This window comes from Passer domesticus, chromosome 4 (genome assembly GCF_036417665.1).
Source record: "Passer domesticus isolate bPasDom1 chromosome 4, bPasDom1.hap1, whole genome shotgun sequence".
Classification (NCBI taxonomy): Eukaryota; Metazoa; Chordata; class Aves; order Passeriformes; family Passeridae; genus Passer; species Passer domesticus.
Window position 1 is genome coordinate 3911093 of NC_087477.1, and position 20799 is coordinate 3931891.

General features: G+C 51.1%; 1 protein-coding gene and 1 long non-coding RNA gene across 2 annotated transcripts; one reads left to right on the forward strand and one right to left on the reverse strand.

The window, feature by feature from the left end:
• Positions 1 to 7: 7 nt before the first annotated feature.
• LOC135298421 (uncharacterized) lies at positions 8 to 10022 on the forward strand. Its single transcript, XR_010360404.1, has 6 exons — positions 8 to 103; positions 618 to 917; positions 1119 to 1533; positions 2449 to 2590; positions 4376 to 4507; positions 5969 to 10022. It is a non-coding gene; the product is annotated as an uncharacterized LOC135298421 (long non-coding RNA).
• Positions 10023 to 13691: 3669 nt separating this feature from the next.
• On the reverse strand, positions 13692 to 19556 carry LOC135299816 (maestro heat-like repeat family member 5). Its single transcript, XM_064419240.1, has 13 exons — positions 19550 to 19556; positions 17448 to 17654; positions 17143 to 17207; positions 16709 to 17029; positions 16376 to 16524; positions 15986 to 16133; positions 15583 to 15770; positions 15363 to 15500; positions 14968 to 15082; positions 14660 to 14797; positions 14283 to 14459; positions 14000 to 14155; positions 13692 to 13841 (listed from the first exon to the last, which is right to left on the reverse strand). The coding sequence occupies exons 1-13, from the start codon at positions 19554 to 19556 to the stop codon at positions 13692 to 13694; spliced, it is 1959 nt and encodes a 652-aa protein (XP_064275310.1).
• Between the last annotated feature and the right edge of the window lie 1243 nt (positions 19557 to 20799).

Consider the following 20799-nt stretch of genomic DNA (forward strand, 5'->3'; position numbering starts at 1 on the left):
GAACCAGACCTGCTCTACACCTAATGCCAAAAAAGCCTGCAAAGTTCTCCTCTGCTACAAAGCAACACACAAAGCCCTCCTAGCCCATCACTTGTTGCTCAAGGCATGTAAGAGTAGAAACACACTTAGCCCCTAGAGCCCACACTGAGAAGCTGAGCACTGAGAATGGACCAGGATGTGAGGAACCACATTAGTGATCTTTGGCCACTATTTCTGCTGAGCAAAAACCAGAAGGCTTGTTCCTTTGTTCTAGAAATCAGAAAACAAGGAGAAGCACTGCTTTAATTACATTTAGAGGTTTCTCCTAGGTACAGAGACATGGTCATGGATCTTTCTGTACTATTTATTCAAAACATTTTACATCATAGCCATGGGTGTGATTTCAGCAGGGAAATGCCATGACAGCAAATGCAAGGAGGATCGTTCTGTCTGACTCACTCTAGCAGGGAGGCCTTGGGACCAAAGCACCACCACCATTTTTCCCCCCATTTTTCTCCTTCCACAATATTAGTCAGGAGGCGGGGCTGAGATGGGTGGCACGGAAGTGGCAGCTCTGACACGCAGCTGAAACCATCAGGGCCAGTGTGGCATGTGGGACTGTTTTTCTGCTCCAGCAGAACAAGGCAAGCCAGAGTGGTGACACCGATCCCAAGTGAGTCCAGCCAAGCCAAGTGGAGCCCAGCAGGGTGGTAGGAAGAGGCAGCAAAGTGGCAGATCCCATTCCCACACACATGCCCAGCGTGGCAGACTGATGGCAGGGGCAGTGCCAAACAGAGCTCTGCAGGGACAGAGAGACACCCATCACCATCGCCACTGCCACCATCCCTGCTGCAGAGAGGGAGCAGGAAACTGCCACTGCAGGTGCACAGCTGCTCCAGGCAGTACCAGCAGTTCCCATCTACCATCAGAACCATTCTGTAAGCCCTTGCCATCCTGTCTTTGTTCCAGGGGCCTCATGTGACACTTCACCTTTGTTGCTTAAGCCATTACCCCTTTTGCACAATTTTCTTCTTATTGTTGTGCACTGCTTTTTATTTCCTCACTACATTGTAACTCTAATAGTTTTAACCTCTCATTTATTGTTTTCTCCATTGTCCCTTTCCATTGTCATGGAGAAGGGGAGAGAGGAGAGGCTTTACAAGGACTACCTCAAGAAGAGGACATAGAATGATGGAGGGAAGGCCTTAGAAAGAATAAACAACCCTCATGCTGCTGCTTTTGGAAGGAATAAATGTCCAAGTTACTTAATATCCAGACACAAATCTGTGGAGTCTTGACAGACAAGAAGCACAGGAACCTGGACACCTTGTTGTGAGAGACTAGAGGAGATTGCTGGCTCAACACTTTTCAGGGGCTTGTATGTGGGGAAGGGGGCAGATCAAGCCTTGCTCTGGTGAGGCGATGCCCCACTCGGCATGCCCCACACCCCCAGGCCTGTATCCCAGCCCAGCAGCGGCCACTGATCCCTGGCACACCAGAGGCAATGCTCCACACCTGTGTCTGGAGCCCCTAACCCAGCTCCTAAATGGCCAGGTGAGTGGGAGCCCCATGTGGGGGAGGGCCCCAGGAGAGCCAAAGGCTATTTGCCTCGGGATATGTGGCCACCACATGTCTTGACCCTACCTCTTCTTGGAATTTCTATCAGCTGAACACCACTGGAACCTGCAGTGATAGCTGTGTTGGTTCCTTTCTGTCATTCTCTTTCTCTTTCTTCTCCCTTTTTCCTGCTCTCAGATTTTTGAGTAATTTAAAATCTTAACAGCCTTAATGATCTAAATCTAACTCAATTAACACATTTTGTTAGGTTGATATGTTATGAATAGAAAATTGTAATTTTTTTCAAGTTTCAGAGTTAAAAAAAAACCAAGCCAGACCGAGTCAGCCTCCTTTGGTTTCCTGCTGAAGAAAAGCTTTTCAAATACCTGTTAATGGCAGGTGATTAACTGATTGTTTCCCTGATGCTGGCCGCATGCCAAGAAGATACCAAGGGAAACCCTCCAGGGTAAAGAGATGGGCAGTGACACCAGAGACAGCATGCAAATAAGAAACGCAGTGCACCCTGGATTGTTACAGTTTTACAGTTTTTATAAGAAAAACCCCTAAAATCACGAGCCAACAAGTGACTTAAAGTGACGTCTAAAGATGGGAGCATTGTCCCGTACCTGCTTGTATCTTTTTATTTCTCACCCTAACCTGAAAAGAAACTGATTAAAGAGACCCCCCGGGTTTCTAAACCAACAAACCAAGGACTCAACGACTCTCCCGTGAGGACAGAGTCCCCAGTTCTGTCTGCAGACCAGCGGACAAAACTGCATCATCCTCCTCCTTCGTGCCACGCCTGGGAGCAACGGCGGCGAGGGCGCAACCCGTCGATTTCTCCCCACCTGAGCTGATTCTTCTTAATAAAGGCATTAAAAAGGAGAAAGATCTCCTGCCCATTTATTTCAGCTTGGGGGACTCGTCTGGGATAGCCACGCCTGAAGAGGACACCAGGACTGGGACGGCCGCCCACCCTGGACCTGCAGGACAGCTGGCTATCGGGACCAGAGAAGATCGGCTTGGGACAGTGACACGGAGCAGCGCCGGATAGGTGAGAATATCCGGCGGCGGGAGAGGGAGGCGAGTGAGTGTGTGTGACTGAGACGAGGGCCGGCAGCTCGGCCCCTTGAAGCGAGTGAGGACCCCTCAGTACCGCGGTTCCGCACCCCCGCGAGGGGGCCGGCCGGGAACAGGGGGAAGCGAGTGGAATTGGTGATTGAGGCGCCTCCAAAGGGGTAAAGAGGACCCCCCTCCGGGCGTGCGGAGGAAATAGCTGTGTGAGTGGCACGCACCCCAAAGGCCCTGATACAGGACCCCCCTCCGGGCGTGCGGAGGAAATAGCTGTGTGAGTGGCACGCACCCCACAGGACCCCCCCTCCGGGCGTGCGGAGGAAATAGCTGTGTGAGTGGCACGCACCCCAAAGGCTCTGATACAGGTCCTAACGAAGGAAGTTAGGATTTAGGATATCAGGCAGTTTGGCTCTGACAAAAGAAGTCAGGCACCCCTCAGAAGCCAGGGTTTCGAGGTTTGACTGTTTGAGCCTTGGCAAGGGAAGGCCAAGGTCTCTCTAAGTCCTGACGAAGGAGGTCAGGCGAACCTCAGAGGTCAAGACCTCGAGGATGTTTTTTTGTATTTTAGTTGTTTGTTGAGTCTTAGCAAGGGAAGGCGAAGGTCTCAACAAAGTCCTGACGAAAAGGGTCAGTGAAATTGGAGTTTTGGCAGGAGGTCGAGACTTCTTAAATAAGATATATTTCCTTTAGAGAAAAAAGACATCTTTGTGATTTGTTTAGAGGCAGAAGAATATGGGAGGGTGTGGTAGTAAGAAAAGTGGCCAAAGATTGAAGAATATACCTCCCCACAGTCCCCTAGGTGAACTATTAGAGAAATGGGACTTTATAGAAAGCACAGAAGGATTAGATAAAGTTAAAATGATTCATTACTGTTCAGAAGTGTGGCCAGAATTAGAAGTGCAAGGAGGATGGCCATGGTGCGGGACGAAAGACAAGTGGATGTGTCAACAGCTGAGTAATTATCTGACGGCCCGAGAAAATACTGATGCTGAACAATTATTATATGTAGCTTGTTGGTTAAATGCTATAAAGAATGAAGGAGTGCAAATTTGTAAAGTGCAGAGCAAGAAAGAAGGGAATGAAAGAGGAGATGCTAGAATTAAGGAAATTAGTAAAAGGTGGGACCCCCTAGACTACTTGCCTCCTGATGCCCCTCCACCTTATAACCCTCTCCTTCGAGCACCTCAAATAGCAGATCCAGTTCTTCTCCCAGCAGCCATGGGGGCCATTCCCTCACCACCCCCTTCGACTCCTTCAGCTGCTTCTGCACCACCACTAATACCTACTACACCTGCTGCATGCTCCACCCCTTCTCCAGCTCCACCTAATATGCACCCAAGCTCTTCCCCCCCTCCTACTGCAGTCCCTCCACCTCCTCCTAACTGGGACACAAATTCCTCCTTATCTAATAACCCCTTATCACCAGGTACAGCCGTTAGCCTACAGCAAGTCCAAGCTAATGCTAATACCCCTCAAGTGAACAATCTTGTGTCTGAAGATGGGCCATACTGTAGTACCCGATCCAAGACCTCCAAGGCAGAGAAACTTTTTCCCCTTAGAGAAGTTCCTATGGGAGGAGTAGCAGGAGGTGTTGGTTTTGTAAATGCTCCTCTAACTGCTTCTGAGGTGAGAGGATTCAAGAAGGAGTTAGGGAATCTAGTTGAAGACCCCGTGGGCATTGCTAACCAAGTGGATCAGTTTTTAGGTCCAAATTTCTACACTTGGGGGGAGATGAATTCCATTCTAAATATATTATTTTCCCCAGAAGAGTCCCGAATGATTAGGGCCGCAAGCATAAGAATTTGGGAAAAAGACAACCGTCCAGGGCCCCAAGTGCCATCAGGAGAAGAAAAATTGCCACTAGTGGATCCCAATTGGAATCCTAACCAGGAGGAAGGTAGGAAGGCCATGATGGAGTACAGGTCCTTGATAATTCGAGGAATAAGAGAATCAATTCCCAAAGGAACCAATACAAAACTAGCATTTGAGGGTATACAGGAGAAAGATGAAACTCCTGCCACTTGGCTTAATCGCCTGAGGCGGAACTTTCAATTGTACTCCAAAACAGACCTGGACACCAGCGAAGGTGAAATGCTACTAAAAGTCCATTTTGTTACTAAATCTTGGCCTGATATACGGAGAAAACTGGAAAAGATTGAGGATTGGCAAGGAAAAGATATTAATGAGTTATTGAGGGAAGCATTGAAAGTGTATTTAAGGAGAGAAGAAGAAAAAGTAAAGGCCAAAGCTAAGATCATGGTTGCTATAGCCAGAGAAAGTGTAGGAGCAAACAACCCTTTCCTACACAACAAGGCCACAAAAGAGTGGGGGGGTCCACCACCAGGAGCAGGCAAGAATATGCCAGTACTGTCAGGGGCAGGAGGCATGGAGAGGCCTTGAGTCCCTTTGAGTGAAAGCTGCTGCTATTACTGTGGAGCAACTGGACCCCCCCTCCCCAAGACTGTTTAGCCTAAAGTTGTGAAACCTTTGCTAGCTGATCAAGATAGCAAAGGAAGCAGCTTTAAGACCAGAAGATCTAGTAAAAGTGGTTTTTTTAAGCAGAAACCACACCCGAGTAGGGAAAAAGAAAGGAGAACTCATATTCTGTGAAATTTAAAGTTACATCAAAGGATATGGGGGAGTGGTTAATATCTGATGGACGGGTGTTTCTAAACAAAGCACTTGCTAAGATGGTGCTAACAAAACTGCAGAAATTACCCACTGGGGAGTCCAAGGACTATGTGATTATTTCCTAAGAAATAACCTGTGCATAAGCGTATATGACCTAGCAAAAACAATTATAAAAGAGTGTTTAACTTGCCAAAAAGTGAACCAGAATGGAATGGTAAATACCATAGACTCAGACCGAGGTCCACATTTTGTGGCCCAAACATTGCAAAATATAATTGAAGTTTTAGGAATAAAATGGAGATTGCATACTCTGTAGCACCCCCAGAGTTCTGGGAGGGTGGAACGAATGAACAAAATTCTCAAAAATGTATTGACTAAATTGATCGAAGAAACAAAAATGAATTGGCTAAAGTGTTTACCCCTAGCGCTCTTGCGCATCAAAACAAGACCCCGGTCTGATATAGGGATTTCACCTTATAAAATGATTTTTGGACTGTCATTCTTGTTAACACCCTATAGCACAGGAGACTACCTGGAAGGAGAAGAAGCTACAAGGAAATATTTAGAAGTAATTGGAAGAACTCTAGAAGGACTTAGAAAAAGAGGATACCTCCCCCAAACCTCCCCTCTTGATACAAAAGCACATGACATCAACCCAGGAGATTGGGTTTTAATAAAATCCTGGAATTATAGACCATTAATGCCTAAATTTGAAGGCCCCTTTCAGGTACTCCTCATCGCTAATTCGGCCGTGCGAACCAGAGAAAAAGGTTGGACTCACATTACGAGAATTAAAGGACCAGTCCCACCCCCGAGCATTGGACAAGATTCTTCAGTGTCTGGTATTGGACCAGATTCCACACCACCCTCACACCCTAACTCGGGACAGGATTCAACCACATCGGAAGTTAATTCAGCTGAGTATACTATTATAAAAGGACCAAATGACTTAAAATTGACATTCAAAAAGACTGATGAACTGCATAAGAAAAAAGTTTAGAATCATAACATGTCTTGAAGTGTTTTAAGAAATTTGTAAAAGTTAAAAATTGTTAATAAGTAATTCTGGTTAAGTCGTCCCAACTTGGTACCAAAGACCCCAGGTTAATCTTCTCCAGAGTGCTCCCCTAGGAAGGACCAAATTAGCAGGGACAGATCAAGAGAGGTTTAACCAGAGGAGCAAGAGACTCTAAAGAACTTGGAGACTTCTTCTCAGTAAAATCCTCAAGAGGCAAGGCCGGGTGGGCAGGCTGTGCAAGATGACCCATACCAGACTCTTGGGAAGGGTAGTAACGCTGGCTCTGATTGCTGGTGGTGCTCTGGAGAGCCCAGGAGAGCTGTGCAATGAGTACTACCAACCTTTCTATGAGAAAGAAGTAAGCTCCTTGCTGAGAGTCCACAACAATTGTGTTAACCTCTCCCAATTGATCTTTTATCAAGAAAATAAGAAAATATATTGGATGGCCTGGAACACTGCCACCTTTAGGCAGCCACTCCTGGGAGAGCACCCTGTAGGAGAAACCTGGTGGTGCTTTGAACATGATGCTACTGAAGCAAACCTGGTAAATCTGGTAAAAGGAAAAAGTATTTCTAAATATTGGGAGGGCACGACAAAAATTAATATCTTTCAGGAAACCCCTAAACACTAGTTTTGGGTCAATGGTACCACAACATCCACTGAATTGCCAAGAGGCTGGTCTAGTGGTGGCATCATTAGAATTATAAAACAAACTGTCTTTATAATACACAAAGAATCTGGATCAAGTTTAAGAGTTCCTATATATGAGGATTTGAGAAAAACAAAACTGAAGAAACAATATATGTTAAACAAAATCTTGAAACTACAATCAGAATTAGAAGTAATATCTAATCAGACCGCATTGGCTCTTAATCATATTAATGACCAACTCAACCAAACCAAAACAGTAGTTTATCAAATCAAATTAATTGTAGCAGTCATTAGAAACACTTTAAACGAAATAAAAAACCTAGCATATTTAAGAAATCAAAAGACTCTTACACTTGATTCTAGTTGGTGGGATAATCTATGGATTTTCAAAAAAAGTTGGAAAACTATAACCTTCACTGTGGGTACACTTGTTAGTCTGTTCTTATTTCCATGTTTAACAAAAATAGTGACATCTGCTGTACAGAATAACCTAAAGATCTCTAAAGGAATTAACCTGAAAAAACCAAAAAAGGTAATGAAGTTTAGTAAATATGATCACCCTAGTGCTGAAGAAATGTATTATCAATACAAAAAATATAGGAAATTCTATGTTAATGAGCCAAAAATTATAAGTTGATGCAAGCTTAAGCTTGATCAAAGAAAAATAGGGGGGAACTGTTATGAATAGAAAATTGTAATTTTTTTCAAGTTTCAGAGTTAAAAAAAAACCAAGCCAGACCGAGTCAGCCTCCTTTGGTTTCCTGCTGAAGAAAAGCTTTTCAAATACCTGTTAATGGCAGGTGATTAACTGATTGTTTCCCTGATGCTGGCCGCATGCCAAGAAGATACCAAGGGAAACCCTCCAGGGTAAAGAGATGGGCAGTGACACCAGAGACAGCATGCAAATAAGAAACGCAGTGCACCCTGGATTGTTACAGTTTTACAGTTTTTATAAGAAAAACCCCTAAAATCACGAGCCAACAAGTGACTTAAAGTGACGTCTAAAGATGGGAGCATTGTCCCGTACCTGCTTGTATCTTTTTATTTCTCACCCTAACCTGAAAAGAAACTGATTAAAGAGACCCCCCGGGTTTCTAAACCAACAAACCAAGGACTCAACGACTCTCCCGTGAGGACAGAGTCCCCAGTTCTGTCTGCAGACCAGCGGACAAAACTGCATCATCCTCCTCCTTCGTGCCACGCCTGGGAGCAACGGCGGCGAGGGCGCAACCCGTCGATTTCTCCCCACCTGAGCTGATTCTTCTTAATAAAGGCATTAAAAAGGAGAAAGATCTCCTGCCCATTTATTTCAGCTAGGGCTAAGTTAATGCTTTATAGAATATTCTCTGTTATGTTTAATTTTTTTACCTTTCAAGTTCTCTGATTTTTGAAAGTTGACAGTGAAGTTTTTTTGTTGTTCCAATCTCTTGAGAACATCTCGTCAGTATTTTTCCTGCTTTTCTATCTCAAGAGTTCAGGAACAAGTTTAAGTCGTTTTACAGTATCCCACAGAGCAACATTTTTGGGGCCTTACATTTTAATTGGCGCAGCAAGCAGGGTACTCTTGAGGTGATATGGGCCTTTTATACAGCTGTAAGTGCTCGTGACATAATAAAGGAGAAATAAATGTTCAGTCAAAGCTGCTATTTTCAGGCAGGAAAGTAATGGACTTGCACCCAGAAACTGATCTGAACTGCTCTCCACTGACACACTTGCTAAAAGCTTATATAGAAAGCTTGTCCAGCCCTTAAGAGAGATGGGGACGGAGAGAAACTAGCACCATCCACAGTTTCTTCTGGAGAAAACATGAACTTTGTTAGAAGAAAATTAAAAACTCCCAGTAAAGGACCATGCCTGGTATCCATATGCATGGAGGTTTGACTCAGAGCTCTATGGTGCCCATCAGCTGGAAAAGGAACTGCATCAGCTGCAAATTGCTGAGCCTGAAACAATAGCCAGCCTTAGGCCAGAGTAGGAATTGAATGCCAGGATGAAGCCAGCCCCCAAACCATGACAAACCAGTGAAACACGCTCTTCCAAAGCCAAAGAGCTTTAGAGTTGCAATTTAACACTGCTGGGGAAGGCCTGGAAGCAGTGTTTTCCAGACTCCAGGAACTCCAGGCCTCCCTGACTGCAAGGTCAGCCCCACAGCCCTTGGGAGGGCTTTAGTGCCTCAAAGTCCAACCCCGCCCCTCACCCTAAACTCTGCCCACCCCTATAAAATACAGAGGCAGGATGCCCCGAAGATGATGTCACCTTCCTCTGCTCCCTGGAGGAGAGGTTCGGCTCTGCAAAGCCAATCTTCTTCCCTCCTCATCCCAAGCCCTGCTCACTGATAAAGAAGGAATTCGCTTATCAGGATGTAGTGTCTGGCAGCGATACCTCATTCTGCAACAGAAGTGGTTGAACTACACAGGAAAATAAGCAATGATCGCAAAGAAAGGGAAATGGAGAATGTTTTGTGAATTGGATTTGGGGGAATGAAATAGAACTTTTGGAGAAGGAAGCACATGGTGAAAATCCCTGGTCTTTTGCCTGGGGAACAACCTGTGATGTGACAAGTTTGGACCCCTTGCAGGGGAGAGAACCCCAAGCAACGCATGAGAAACAGCTGATGCCCGTTGACCTTCTTCTGTGTTATTGTAAGTTATTTCAATATTTAGGGATCAAACTCAGAAAACAAGATCTCAGCACCACCTCCAAAAAGTTATGGTTGTTGGGAGAGGGTGGTGGATTGAAATATCTGCTCTCTGGAGGCTCTCTGGAAAGAAAATGGGGATTAAATGGGGATTCGGTTTCCCTGGATTCTTAATGAAGCTTTGCAAACTGCTCCTGCCCTGCCTCCTTCTGGCAGCCCTGGCTATTGAGCCTTCTCTGCCACCAAAGGCTGGAAGCCGAAATGCTGCTGCTAGAGCATAACCCTCAGGAGAAAATGCTTTTATCATCGTGCAAGTTTGTTGTTTTGGTCTCACTAATAAGCCTGAATGTTCAAGAATGTCCTCACTAGTCAGGAGACTGGGTGTACATCCAGACCTGGAAAGGAGAGCCACTTAACCAGAAGTGGAAAGGACTTTTGATCCCATGGCTGTGAGATTTACAGCTGGACACTCCTAAATTATGAGATTAAAGTTAGCTCTGGACACATGGAATTCTATTGGACAGTCCAGTAAATGTAACTCTGCTGCAGATAAAGCTGCAATGGAACATTTCTAAAGTGAAAAACATTAAATGTTTTCTCTTTCTGCCCATTTCCAGAGCAGTGTCCCTGGTATGGCAGCATGGCTGTTTGTTCCTGAATTAGTCAACCATCCTAGCAGGACCATGTACCTAATGACTACAATAGCAAGTATGGCCTTGAGTGCCAGAGGGGTAAGAGACCAAGAAAGAAAAGAGAGCCATGTCTGTAGGAGTGTGCACCCTAATGGCAGAGTGGCAAAACTAGCTTTTGTCCCCCAGAAAAGGAAAGAAGGCCAGAAGTTTCTCTCAAGGATTAGGTGAAAAGCCACCTCATGGGACCTCAGGGACTTCACCAAATACTTGAGGACATCTAATTGGATAGAAGCCAAAAAGTCCCGCTTGATCCATCAGGGAGGAAAAGAAGAGAAGAAAAGAGCTAAGTGCTTTTGTGAGGTGTTTTTACCAGGAGCGGACTGCTTCACCTGGCTCGAGTTTTTCTCTTTGTTATTATACCTTTTATTAAACCTTTTTGTTTCTAACACTGCAGCAGAAGTCATCCTGCTAATTTTATGCCCCCAGAGTAATAGATAAGCTGTCCTTGGGTGTATTATATTTCTTTTGAGGGCTTATGAGACCAGGCTAAGAAAAAGAAACATAATAGAGCAGAGCTGGGCAGCAGCTGGGGGTACTACAGTGCACTCACAGCCACCTGCCAACGCAGCTAGCCAAAACTAAAACAAGCACAACCAAAAACCCAAACACTACAGGTGCTTGGCCTAATAGCCTGGTTACTAATAACATAAGAAAACAACTATTAAAGATGACACCTGGGACACCAGCTGGCCAGAGCCAATTCCCAGCTATCTCATAACTTGCCTTTCTGTGCAAACACAGAGGTTTCAGTTGCCCACCTTTCAGAGAGAGGAGCCTGCCAGACCAGGTTGAACATTCAGCAATGTCTACTTTAATGATCTCAAGCTTTCAATCCAAGCCCAAGCTTATGAAGTGTGATTCTTCCTTTAATTTCCTAGATTCAAAACTGATTCTTCAGATCTACGCATGAGACAGTTCTCCAGATCTACTGAGGACATGGAATGGTTTGGAAAGCAAACTAAGGAACAAGGCAAAAAACCAAATTTTATAGGGCCAGGGAGAAAATGCTAAGAGGAAAAAGAGCAATTGTGTTTTTATTCCATCCTTATTAGCTATAACTTGCAATTGCTGTGGGGTAGTTAAGAGTTTATTCAGGTTGACAACTTGAGTCAAAAGTTTATTTCATTCCTGAAGCTGCAGACTTGAAATGCTTCAAGTTCTTACATCCCAGGGGAATCCTGTATGCAAAATACTTGAAAACACATTTTTTATCAGAAAGAAAAAGAGATTTAAGCATTGTTGCAAGTGTTTTATATATTCATAGAAATATCAAACTACTAGGTTAATTCCTGAGACTATTTTTATCTTTTGCTCTTGTGCTTATTGTTCTCTTATTCCATATTCTCTTACTACTTGTAACCCACACTAATCCTATCTCACTGCATGCAATAATAAAGCAAAGAATTACCTAAGGGATGAAAAGAAGGCATTCCTCACTATCTTGCATAAGGATGAAAATGGAACATTTCAAAGACTTCAACAACTCATTTCTCTGAATAGGAGCAAAGAAATAAAAGGCAGCAAGCTTTAAACACTCCACAAATTCTAGCAGAAGTAAGCAGCTCACAAAGGGCACTAAGGCAGGGAGACATGTGGACACGTGCACACCATCACCTCATCTGACAAAAATGAACCTGTTTCACAGCACCAGGCAGTTCATAGAGCCAAACTCCTTCCCCAGCCCCATGGGAAAGCAGTGTCAAGGCACAGGAACCGGGAAGTGTCCCAGGGTGCGGAGATAATGCTGCCAGCATTTGAGCCAGCAGCACTGGCTCAGACACACTGAAGTTCAGCTGTTGCTGTGCAGCAGTTTCTTCACACTGCTAAGTTTCATGGGGCTGGCTGTATTTTTCACAACAGCCACTTCAGTACAGGACGGGTGTAGTGAAAAGCACCGCAAGCTCCTTTGCCCTCGGTGGATGTTTGCCATGGAAGAGCATACTCAAGCTGGCTCTTCTAAAACCCAGGGTCCTTGCTCCCTTCAGTGTGCTCAGCACGACCTTCAACTCCATGATGCTGTGCAACTGGAGCAGCAGGACAGGGACCTCTGCAGCTTGAGCTGCCCTTGTTCCTCTCTGCCCGTGCACAGACGACGGCGTGGAAGAGGATGGCAGCAGGGCCCTGCGTGTCCCTGGGCTCAGGATTTGCGCTGCTTCAGCTCCACAGACAGAGCCACGAGTCATGTGAAAAAGCCAAAGTGTTTATTAAGGGAAGGCAAAGTGAAGGTGTGAACTGTGAGAGAAAAAAGGGGATGGGCAGGGCCTGGGGGCTAGAGGGAGGGAACTACCAACAGGAAGGGAGAAGGGAGGAGCTCCTGAAGCTTGCCACAGGCTCGGCTGTGACCAGCAAGAGCTGCTGGGCCTGCAGCTTCAGCTGGTCCCCTCTGCTCTGCAGTTAGTCCCATCATCAGTGGGAAGTGGGGGTGGCCAAAAGACACTGGTTCTTCCCATCCTGCAGGCGCAGTTCGGCAGATCTTGCGTCGAATGTCAGCTGGATAAATTGCTTTATGAAGGAGGGGCACTCATATTCGCTCAGGGCTTGAAGGGCTGGAAAAGAAAGGAACAGTGCCACAGTCACAGGCCTGATTGCTGGAATCCAAGCAAAGCCTCCTGCCAGGGCCTTCCCACCCAGCTTTTGCCATGGCCAGGAGGGAGTGGCTGACAAGGGCTTTGGCCAGAAGGCGCTGGCCTCTCATCCCACACGTGTCCCTGAAAGCTCTCCGGGCTCTGGCCCCGCTGCCCCTGGTCCGCACAGGGAGCAGAGCCCTGGGCAGCCCGGGCAGGGATTGTAGCTCCGGGGCCAGGATGTGCAGCTGCCCCCGGCGGTCCCCGCTGGCACACGGCTGCCCTCACTCACCCTCACTGAGGACCTGGAGCTCCTCCTTCTGCCCCATCAGGAGCACTCCGGCCACCCCTGGCAACATAGAGGCTGTGGGGCCCCAGGCGGCACAGCTGCCCGACACGGGCGCTGCCAGCCCCGGGGCCGCACGCCCTCCTCCCCGGGCAGGGCTCAGCCCGGGCCCTGCCGCTCGCTGCCGCCCGAGGGAGGGCACGGCTGCGGGAGGGCGGCGGCAGCGCCGAGGGCGGGCGGGGCTGCAGCGGCCCGGGCGCGGCTCCCGCTGCCGGGGCAGGGCCGGGCCGGGAGGCGGGGAGGGACGCCGCTCACCGATGATCCTGACGGCCGCCTCTCGCAGGGGCCTCTGCGGGCTCTGCAGGCGCGGCAGGGCCCAGCGCAGGTGCTCGGCCGCTCGGCTCGCGTCCTGCAGCAGCTGCGGGGAGCAAAGGCTCGGCGCGGGCTCTGCCCCTCGGCCGGGCGCTCCCTGCGCCCAGCACCGGCCGAGCTGGCCCGCATGGCCCAGGGCAGGGAGCGGCGTGCGGGGCGCAGGCTGGCAGCCCCGGGGGCGGCGCTGGGCAGGGACACAGCTGCCAGCCCCGCACACTGAGCACCGGGGTCAGGGGGCTTCTCCAGCCCGCGGCTGGCACTTCCAGGCTCTCCTTACCAGGTGCTCGGCAAACTTCATCCGCTGCTCCTTCCTCAGCAGCTCCTCCATGTCCCTCCTCCTCAGGAACCGGGCCGCACAAAATAGTGTTTCCAAAGAGGCCTGGAGAGCAGCACACAGCCAGAGGTGGAACCAGAGCCCAGGGCACAGGACCTGTGTCCCTGTGCCAAGGCCATGCAAGGCTGCAGCCTGCCGGCTGCCAGGGCTGGAGGCAGCCGAACCCCTTGCCAGGGATGCAGCAGCATCACAAAAAGCCTCACCTTGGCCACACGCCGGTTCTCATTGTGCCAGCAGAAGAAGAGAGGAAGCAGGCTGCGGCTCACAATTCTTGTCAAAGGCTTTTTGCCCTCTTCCACTACCAGCTCCATCACCTTGCTGAAGAGCTGAATGGAGAGCAGCTGCACATGGCTGCTCTCCTGGAACAAAGGAAAAGACCTCAGCACCAACTACTCCAGGCCCAGCAGGGCAGAGGCCTAAAACTTCACAAGATACAAAATTTCCAGGCAGCCTCGAGTGCTCCTGGCTGGGGGCACAGAGCCTTACATTCTCAAAGTGTGGCAGGAGTGGTTCAGCCAGCTTCAGGGCGGTGATGCCGGGTATCTTGAGGTCTTTCTTCTGGAGCATATATGTAAGCACGGAGAGGATCATCCCGGCCATCTCTGCATCGGGATCAGCCAGCTGCTCCAGCAGGTGTTGATACAGGCCACGTATTCCTCCACTCTGTGTGCAAGACGAGGCTGTGCTGTGAAGCTGAGGACAGCTGCAGCAGCAGCAGCTGCTTGGGGCACTCGGGCAGCTGAAGCGGGAGGCAGGAGAGCTGGGAGCAGCTGCCTCTGGTGCCAAAGGCCAGCCGAGCCCAAAGGTCTGTGTTCCCCAGCCCCACGCTGCCAGTGTGGCTTCAGCCACTGCCCCCTTCTCACCAGCGAGGGCTCCTTGCTGAGCACCACGAGGCCTCTGAGCTCCAGGCGCAGCCTGTCCCTGCACTCGCTGGGCAGGTGCCTGGATACGACCGACAGGGCACTGTGACCGTGTTGGCTCAAGTCCAGACACTCCAGGAGCTGAAATGCACAGGGCAGTGATGGGGACCTGGCCGGCATGAGCCCGGAGCCGCACAGGGCCGGGCCCAGGCAGCAGCAGCAGGCATGGTCAGCGTCCCAGGGGCTGCAGCTACCAGAGGCCAGAGAGCTGGGAGGCAGCTCAGCCAGGCAGCGCTGGCCATCAGGCTCACCTCCACCAAGAACGCCAGGGCAGGCAGATGCCAGCGTGGCTGCTTCCCAATGAGCAGGCTGAGCAGGTGCAAGGCCATGCGGGAACACAAGGGGACCAAGCCACGGCGCATCTCCCTGGTAGGAGGAAAAAGGCACCAAAGCCCTAAGCCAGGCAGGAAAACCTCTCCCAGGACTGACTCACAGAGGTCTGATCTGTCCCTAGCACCCTGCCAGGGGACGTGGGTGCTTTGGGTGGCAGCTGCTCCCGGGCACCCTCCTCTGCCAGCCTTTTCCAGTCTGCTTGGGTGCCCCTATGTGACAAGGCACTCTGGCCCAAAACCACAGGGACTGTGTGGGGCACTCTGGGCACAGGGCACAAATGATGGTGGTGGCGGCGGGGAGAAGGGGCTCTCACCTGGCCAGCAGACCGACTGCATAGTGCTGGGTGTCGGCACAGAGCAGGGTGTCCCAGACCTGCTTGCACTCCAGAGCCACCAGCTTGTTCTCAAAGCCCAGTTGGCAGAGCAGAGCCTTCACGGCCTGCACTGCAAACCTGTGTGCCGAGCAAAGGCCAGGTCACACTGGGAGCGCTGGCCCTGGCCACAGGGCCATGGGAAGGACAGGGCGACTGGCACCTGTTAGGCTTGGTGGGAAGGCGGTGTTCCTCCTGGCACGCTCTCCAGAAGTCCTCAACCTCTTCTGGTATCTGCTCTGTGGTGGAGAAAACTTGGAAGAGCAGAGCCACAAACAGCTGGGCCGAATGAAGGACTACTGCGTCGTGCCACTCGGGCATGTGGGCAATATTCCACAGCACCACAGTTGCCTGCAAAGGAGAGAGCAGCCCGAAGCAGCGCTCAGTGCCCAGCTGTGCATGTGGCAGGGCCCAAGGGGAAACGCAGGGCGAGCACCCAGCCTGCTGGCCCTGAGCCTGCCCCTAGCCCAGCTTTCAGCCCAGCAGCTGAGGCAGGGAGCTGCAGGGCAGGGAGAGCATGGAGAGGCAACCCGGAGGGTGAGCAAAGGCCAGTTGCAGAAACTCACAGCCAGGGCAAAGACGGCCTCATTATCCCCACTGTAGAAGAACATGCTGTACAGTGGCCTGTCCTCTATCACAGAGAACAGTGCTGGAAGCACCTTCTGCACTGCGGGTCTTGACGTGCCGATGCTTCTCCACATCAGTACAGCAGCTCTGTGGGAGCAGAGCTGCACGTCAGTACCGTGCCCTGTGCAGCCGCGTGGGGCCGGGTGACAGAGCCCTGGTGCCCTGAGGGGCAGGGGGGGAGCATGGCAGCAGCTCAGGAAACAGAGGGGCCCGAGGGTCCTGGAGCTCTCTGCCTGTCTCTCTGGCAGACGCCACTGGACAGGCTGTGCAGGGTGAGGGGTCCTATGGGCCGGTGAGCACCGAGCTCTTGAGGCCCTTGTGCCCCGTACCTGTCACAGGATGGGGCACAGCGCAGGAGGCTCATCACCACATTAGCAGGGTGTTCTTCAGCCAGGCTCAGAAAGTCTGTTTCCAGCCCCGTGTCCGCAGTGACACGGGACACGAGTCTCTGGTGAATGTCCCCCACCCTGGCTGCCACCTGGAGGAGGCATGGGGATAGCTTGGAGTGCTGTCTAAGGGAGCAACTTGCCCACCTTCCCCCAGGAAGTGCTTGCCTTCCCACCCCACTGTGCTGGCCTCAATGGCTGAGGGGGCCCAGGGGATGTGGCCTAAGGGGCCACACGATCCTGGGAGGCCTGCAGCCCTGGCCCCAGGCTGCTTACCTGCTGCTGAGATGAAAAAATATCCGGAATGGGAGCAGGAATCCCAGTCCAAGTGGGCGTGCTGTTCGTCTTTGAGATGGCCCGAGTCCTTGGTGTCCTTCTGTTGCTGTTTGTGCTGGCCGTGCCCTCAGTTGGGGCCATGACAGCCTTCGCCTGGCCCGCAGCTGTTGCCCTGACCGAGGTTGCCGCATGCTCAGAGGACGCCGCGCTGGCACCAGGCCGTGCCCGCAGCTCACTGGGCCTGGAGCCGGGCTCGGCCGTGCCCTCGGTGGCAGTGGCTCTGGTCTTTCTGCGCCGAACACGCAGGAACCTCCGCAGTGCCTGCAGCAGAAGGAAGGGCGGGAAGAGAGGGACGTTCCATGGTCTGCTCCAAGCGCGGGGCTGTGCCGAGCAGTGCCAGCAGGCCCAGCCCAGGTGGGGATGGCCGCAGGTACCTGCGCTGCTCTGCGGAAGTGTCCGCGGGTGGGATCCTGTTCTCGTGTCCCATCCTTTCCTGCATCTGGCAAAGAGCAAGTGCAGCCAGAGCTGAGGGGCTGCAGGAAAGGCTGGAGAACACAGCCCAGCCCTATGATCCCCAGGCAAGGACAGCCCTGGGATGCCCAAGAGACAGAGCACGGCCACCGAGAGGCCAGCCCTGGCCCCTCTTCCATCCTGTCCGTGGGCATGTCCGAGGGGCAGGGATGGGATGGGGCCAGGTTGGCTGCAGGCACCAGCCCTGTGGCCCAGCTCTGCCACTCACCGTCCTGCAGTGGTTGCAACTGCTCTGGCTCTGCAGGCTGCTGCACTGGGGCAGCTGCAGCGCCATTCTTTTTCTTCCCCCGAAGCATCCTGAACAGGCTGAGAACTCTGCCTGCCATCCCGCTGTCTGACCTCGAGGGCACGTTGGAGACAGATGCCTCTGCAAAGGTCCAAGTCAGCGGGTGCTGCAGTCGCGCCTTCCAGGTGCCTGCGACAGAGAAGTCTCAGGAAGGCCACAGGACAGCAAGTCCTGCACTCTGGTCTCAAGGGCTCCTGTCGCAATGACAGGAGACTCCTTGTGAGGGATGGAGGTCACCAAGTCCCACAGCCTGGCCACGAGGGCACCGGCCGCAGGGATGGGAGATGCCTCAGGAAAGCTCTGAGTCACCAAGTCCCGCAGTCTGGCCGCAAGGCCAGCCACAGGAGTAACGCCTCGGAAAAGCTCCGGGTCAGCAAGGAACGAGCCAGCTGTGCGGGGTCTCCTCACAGCACCGCTCTCTCCCATCCTGTCCCGTCGCGTGCACCGAGCACTGGGGCCTGCCTGCGTCACCGCCAGCACCTATGTCAGTGTGTGTCACAAAGGGCTGCTGGCACACCCTGTCCAACTCCGTTCCACAGTGACCCTGCTGCAGCGTGTCACAAAGGGCCCTCAGACACGCTGCCATGTGCTCTGGGGCCTCCCCCACCCCACCCAAAGTGCCTCCAATTGGAAGGAATAGGTTGCCCCAAGTGTCTAAGGCAGCCCGGGACACACCAAAATCAACCAAGTGCTCAGGGAAGGACTCTCCACAGTGCCTGGCTCGCACAGCCCAGCTCGGTGCTGGCCCTGGAGCAGAGCAGCTTCCAGCAAGCAAGATGTGAATGCATCTTGCCAAGAGTTAAAACACAGCAGTCAGGGGAACGGGCATTAGTGTGTGCATAAAGGCCTTTGAATTCACAGCTCTCCATGAGAGCTTTTGGGCTCTCATCTGGACAGAGACGGATCGTCTCAGACCTGTGCTCAAAGCGGGGGAACACACCCTACCACAGGTGCTTGGCTTGGTCTCCGCAGGCCCGGCAGATGTCAAAGCTGCTCTTCACATCCTTCCCCCTTCCCTGCTCCTCTGCCAAGTACAAGGGGCCTCAAGGACTGAAAGGAGCGCAGGGAGCCAAAGGGAGACAGCTGCACCTACCTCACTGGGGGCTCCTGGGCGTGGGGATTGGGGGTGAGAAAGCCAGATTTTCAGGAATAACGTGGGAAAGCACCATTGTCTACATTAGAGAAAATTCATTCCTTTCCCATGATTCAAATGCTGATTCAAATGCTGTACTCCCTTTCACATCCGTACCCTTTGTATCTTTCATTAGTTACTCCTGTAAAAACTTTTCCCCTCCCCATCCCCCTCAACATGTATCACGCCACCTTTTGCCCTCCCCACGAACTTTCCAATGACCCACGAGTTGGGTCATTTTGTGCCTAACCCCTCTTACTTGCTGCTGTGCTTAAAAATGGTAACTTTCCCTGTAGGAATCCATGGGATTAGAGATTTTAGGAAAGCTGGGAAAAAGAAAGGCCACAGAGACAGTAAGGATAGTGAAATGCTGAAGCAGCAGAAAAGAGATATCAGCAGTAGCGAAGACATGAGAAATAGAACAATAAAGCTATGTAGTTTGGCTTTTTAAGTTGCAAAAAGGTATATTTTAGTAAATATTTAGAAGGTTATATATGAATAGGGCTCTGTGCTTTGTCTTTTATAAACAAACCATTGTATGAGAGAAAACGCTACTATTGTTTTAACCAAAGCTACGTGTGCTTCATGTGGTTGGATAGAACGACTGTCAATATGCTTTTGCTCTATGTAATTGTCTGAAACTGAGTCTGAAACTATCTTATAATATGTTGCAATATTAAGTTTCCTCAGCCTTCTGTCTGGATAGCCAGCTGCCATAGCCATGTAATGAGACTGATGCTTCTTAAATAAAGAGCTCACGACGCTATTCAGGTGTGGTCCCATTCCGTTCGTGTCTGTATATAACTGCCGGCGTCAATTCCCAAGGACATTGCACTCACCCTGGTGTCCTTCTAACTGGTTGTTACCCGATCCTGCTGTCCCTCTGACTCACCGTCCATTCCTCAGTTTATCCTCCATCTTTTCCTATCACTTTTGCACCTTGCAATAAATCAGTTGAAATTATCCAGGACTCGAGCTGCCCTCTTTCCATCTGGTGAAAAGAAACATCTAGCCAGGGTAGAGCAGGTGGGACTCTGACGGTGGCACCTGGGGAAGCAGTTTCCTTGATAATCAAGCTCCTTTTCTCCAAAGACACTTCCCCAAATGTCTGCATTTCCCAGAGAACACCAACACACACATCAGAAACCCTGGCAAGGCTGAATTCCTTCTGCTCCTTGCAGCACAGGCACTCCAGCTCGAGCTCATCTTCCTTCCCCCAGCTCTGTGTCGCTTCCTTCCCCATGCCCACGTGTCGCTTTGGGCGCGCAGCCCCGGGCCCCTACAAACACGAGCTGCCGCTGCCTCTGCACGTGCCTGAACTCCTGCCTGCGCTCACGGCAGCAAAACCAGGCTGTTCCCAGCCAGGGAGCGGAGCCCTGTTCCTGCAGGAGGCTCTGGTCAGCCCCTTGCAGGACGCTCCGCTGTGCACACAGCACTTCTCCTGCCTGCCCAGAACGCTCCTGGCACAGCAGAGCACAAGCTGGCCGGCTCTGGGCTCAGCACACCCCAAACACGGGCACAGGAAGATGCAGTGGCTGTTTTGCAGCCATGCCCAATATAGCTAGGAAGGGTCCCCTGCCTCTGGTCTCACTTGGTTGGCTTTCTGAGTGGGCCTGAGGCAGGGGCTGCAATTCCTCACTTGTGGGGAGAGCAGAGCTGCCAGAAGCGCACCCAGCCTGCAGGCACTGCCTGACAGCGCTGCAGCCACTGGGACGCTCGCGCCTCTGAGTCACAGACACTGCACTGCTGCTGCTGCTTCATTTGCTTTGAGGCACACCCAAAGCTCACTGTCAGGCCACCATGGTCTCTGGTTCTGCCCTCTTCCTGTCCCTGTTTATGCATGGAGTATTGCTGTGTTTTCAGGGTGCTCTTGGGGAGAACTTCCAGCACCGCAAGCTCCTCTGCCCTAGGTGGATGTTTGCCATGGAAGAGCATACTCAAGCTGGCTCTTCAAAAACCCAGGGTCCTTGTTCCCTTCAGTGTTCTCAGCACGACCTTCAACTCCACGGTGCTGTGCAACTGGAGCAGCAGGACAGAGACCTTTGCAGCCTGAGCTGCCCTTGTTCCTCTCTGCCCGTGCACAGACGATGGCATGGAAGAGAATGGCAGCAGGGCCCTGCGTGTCCCCGGGCTCAGGATTTG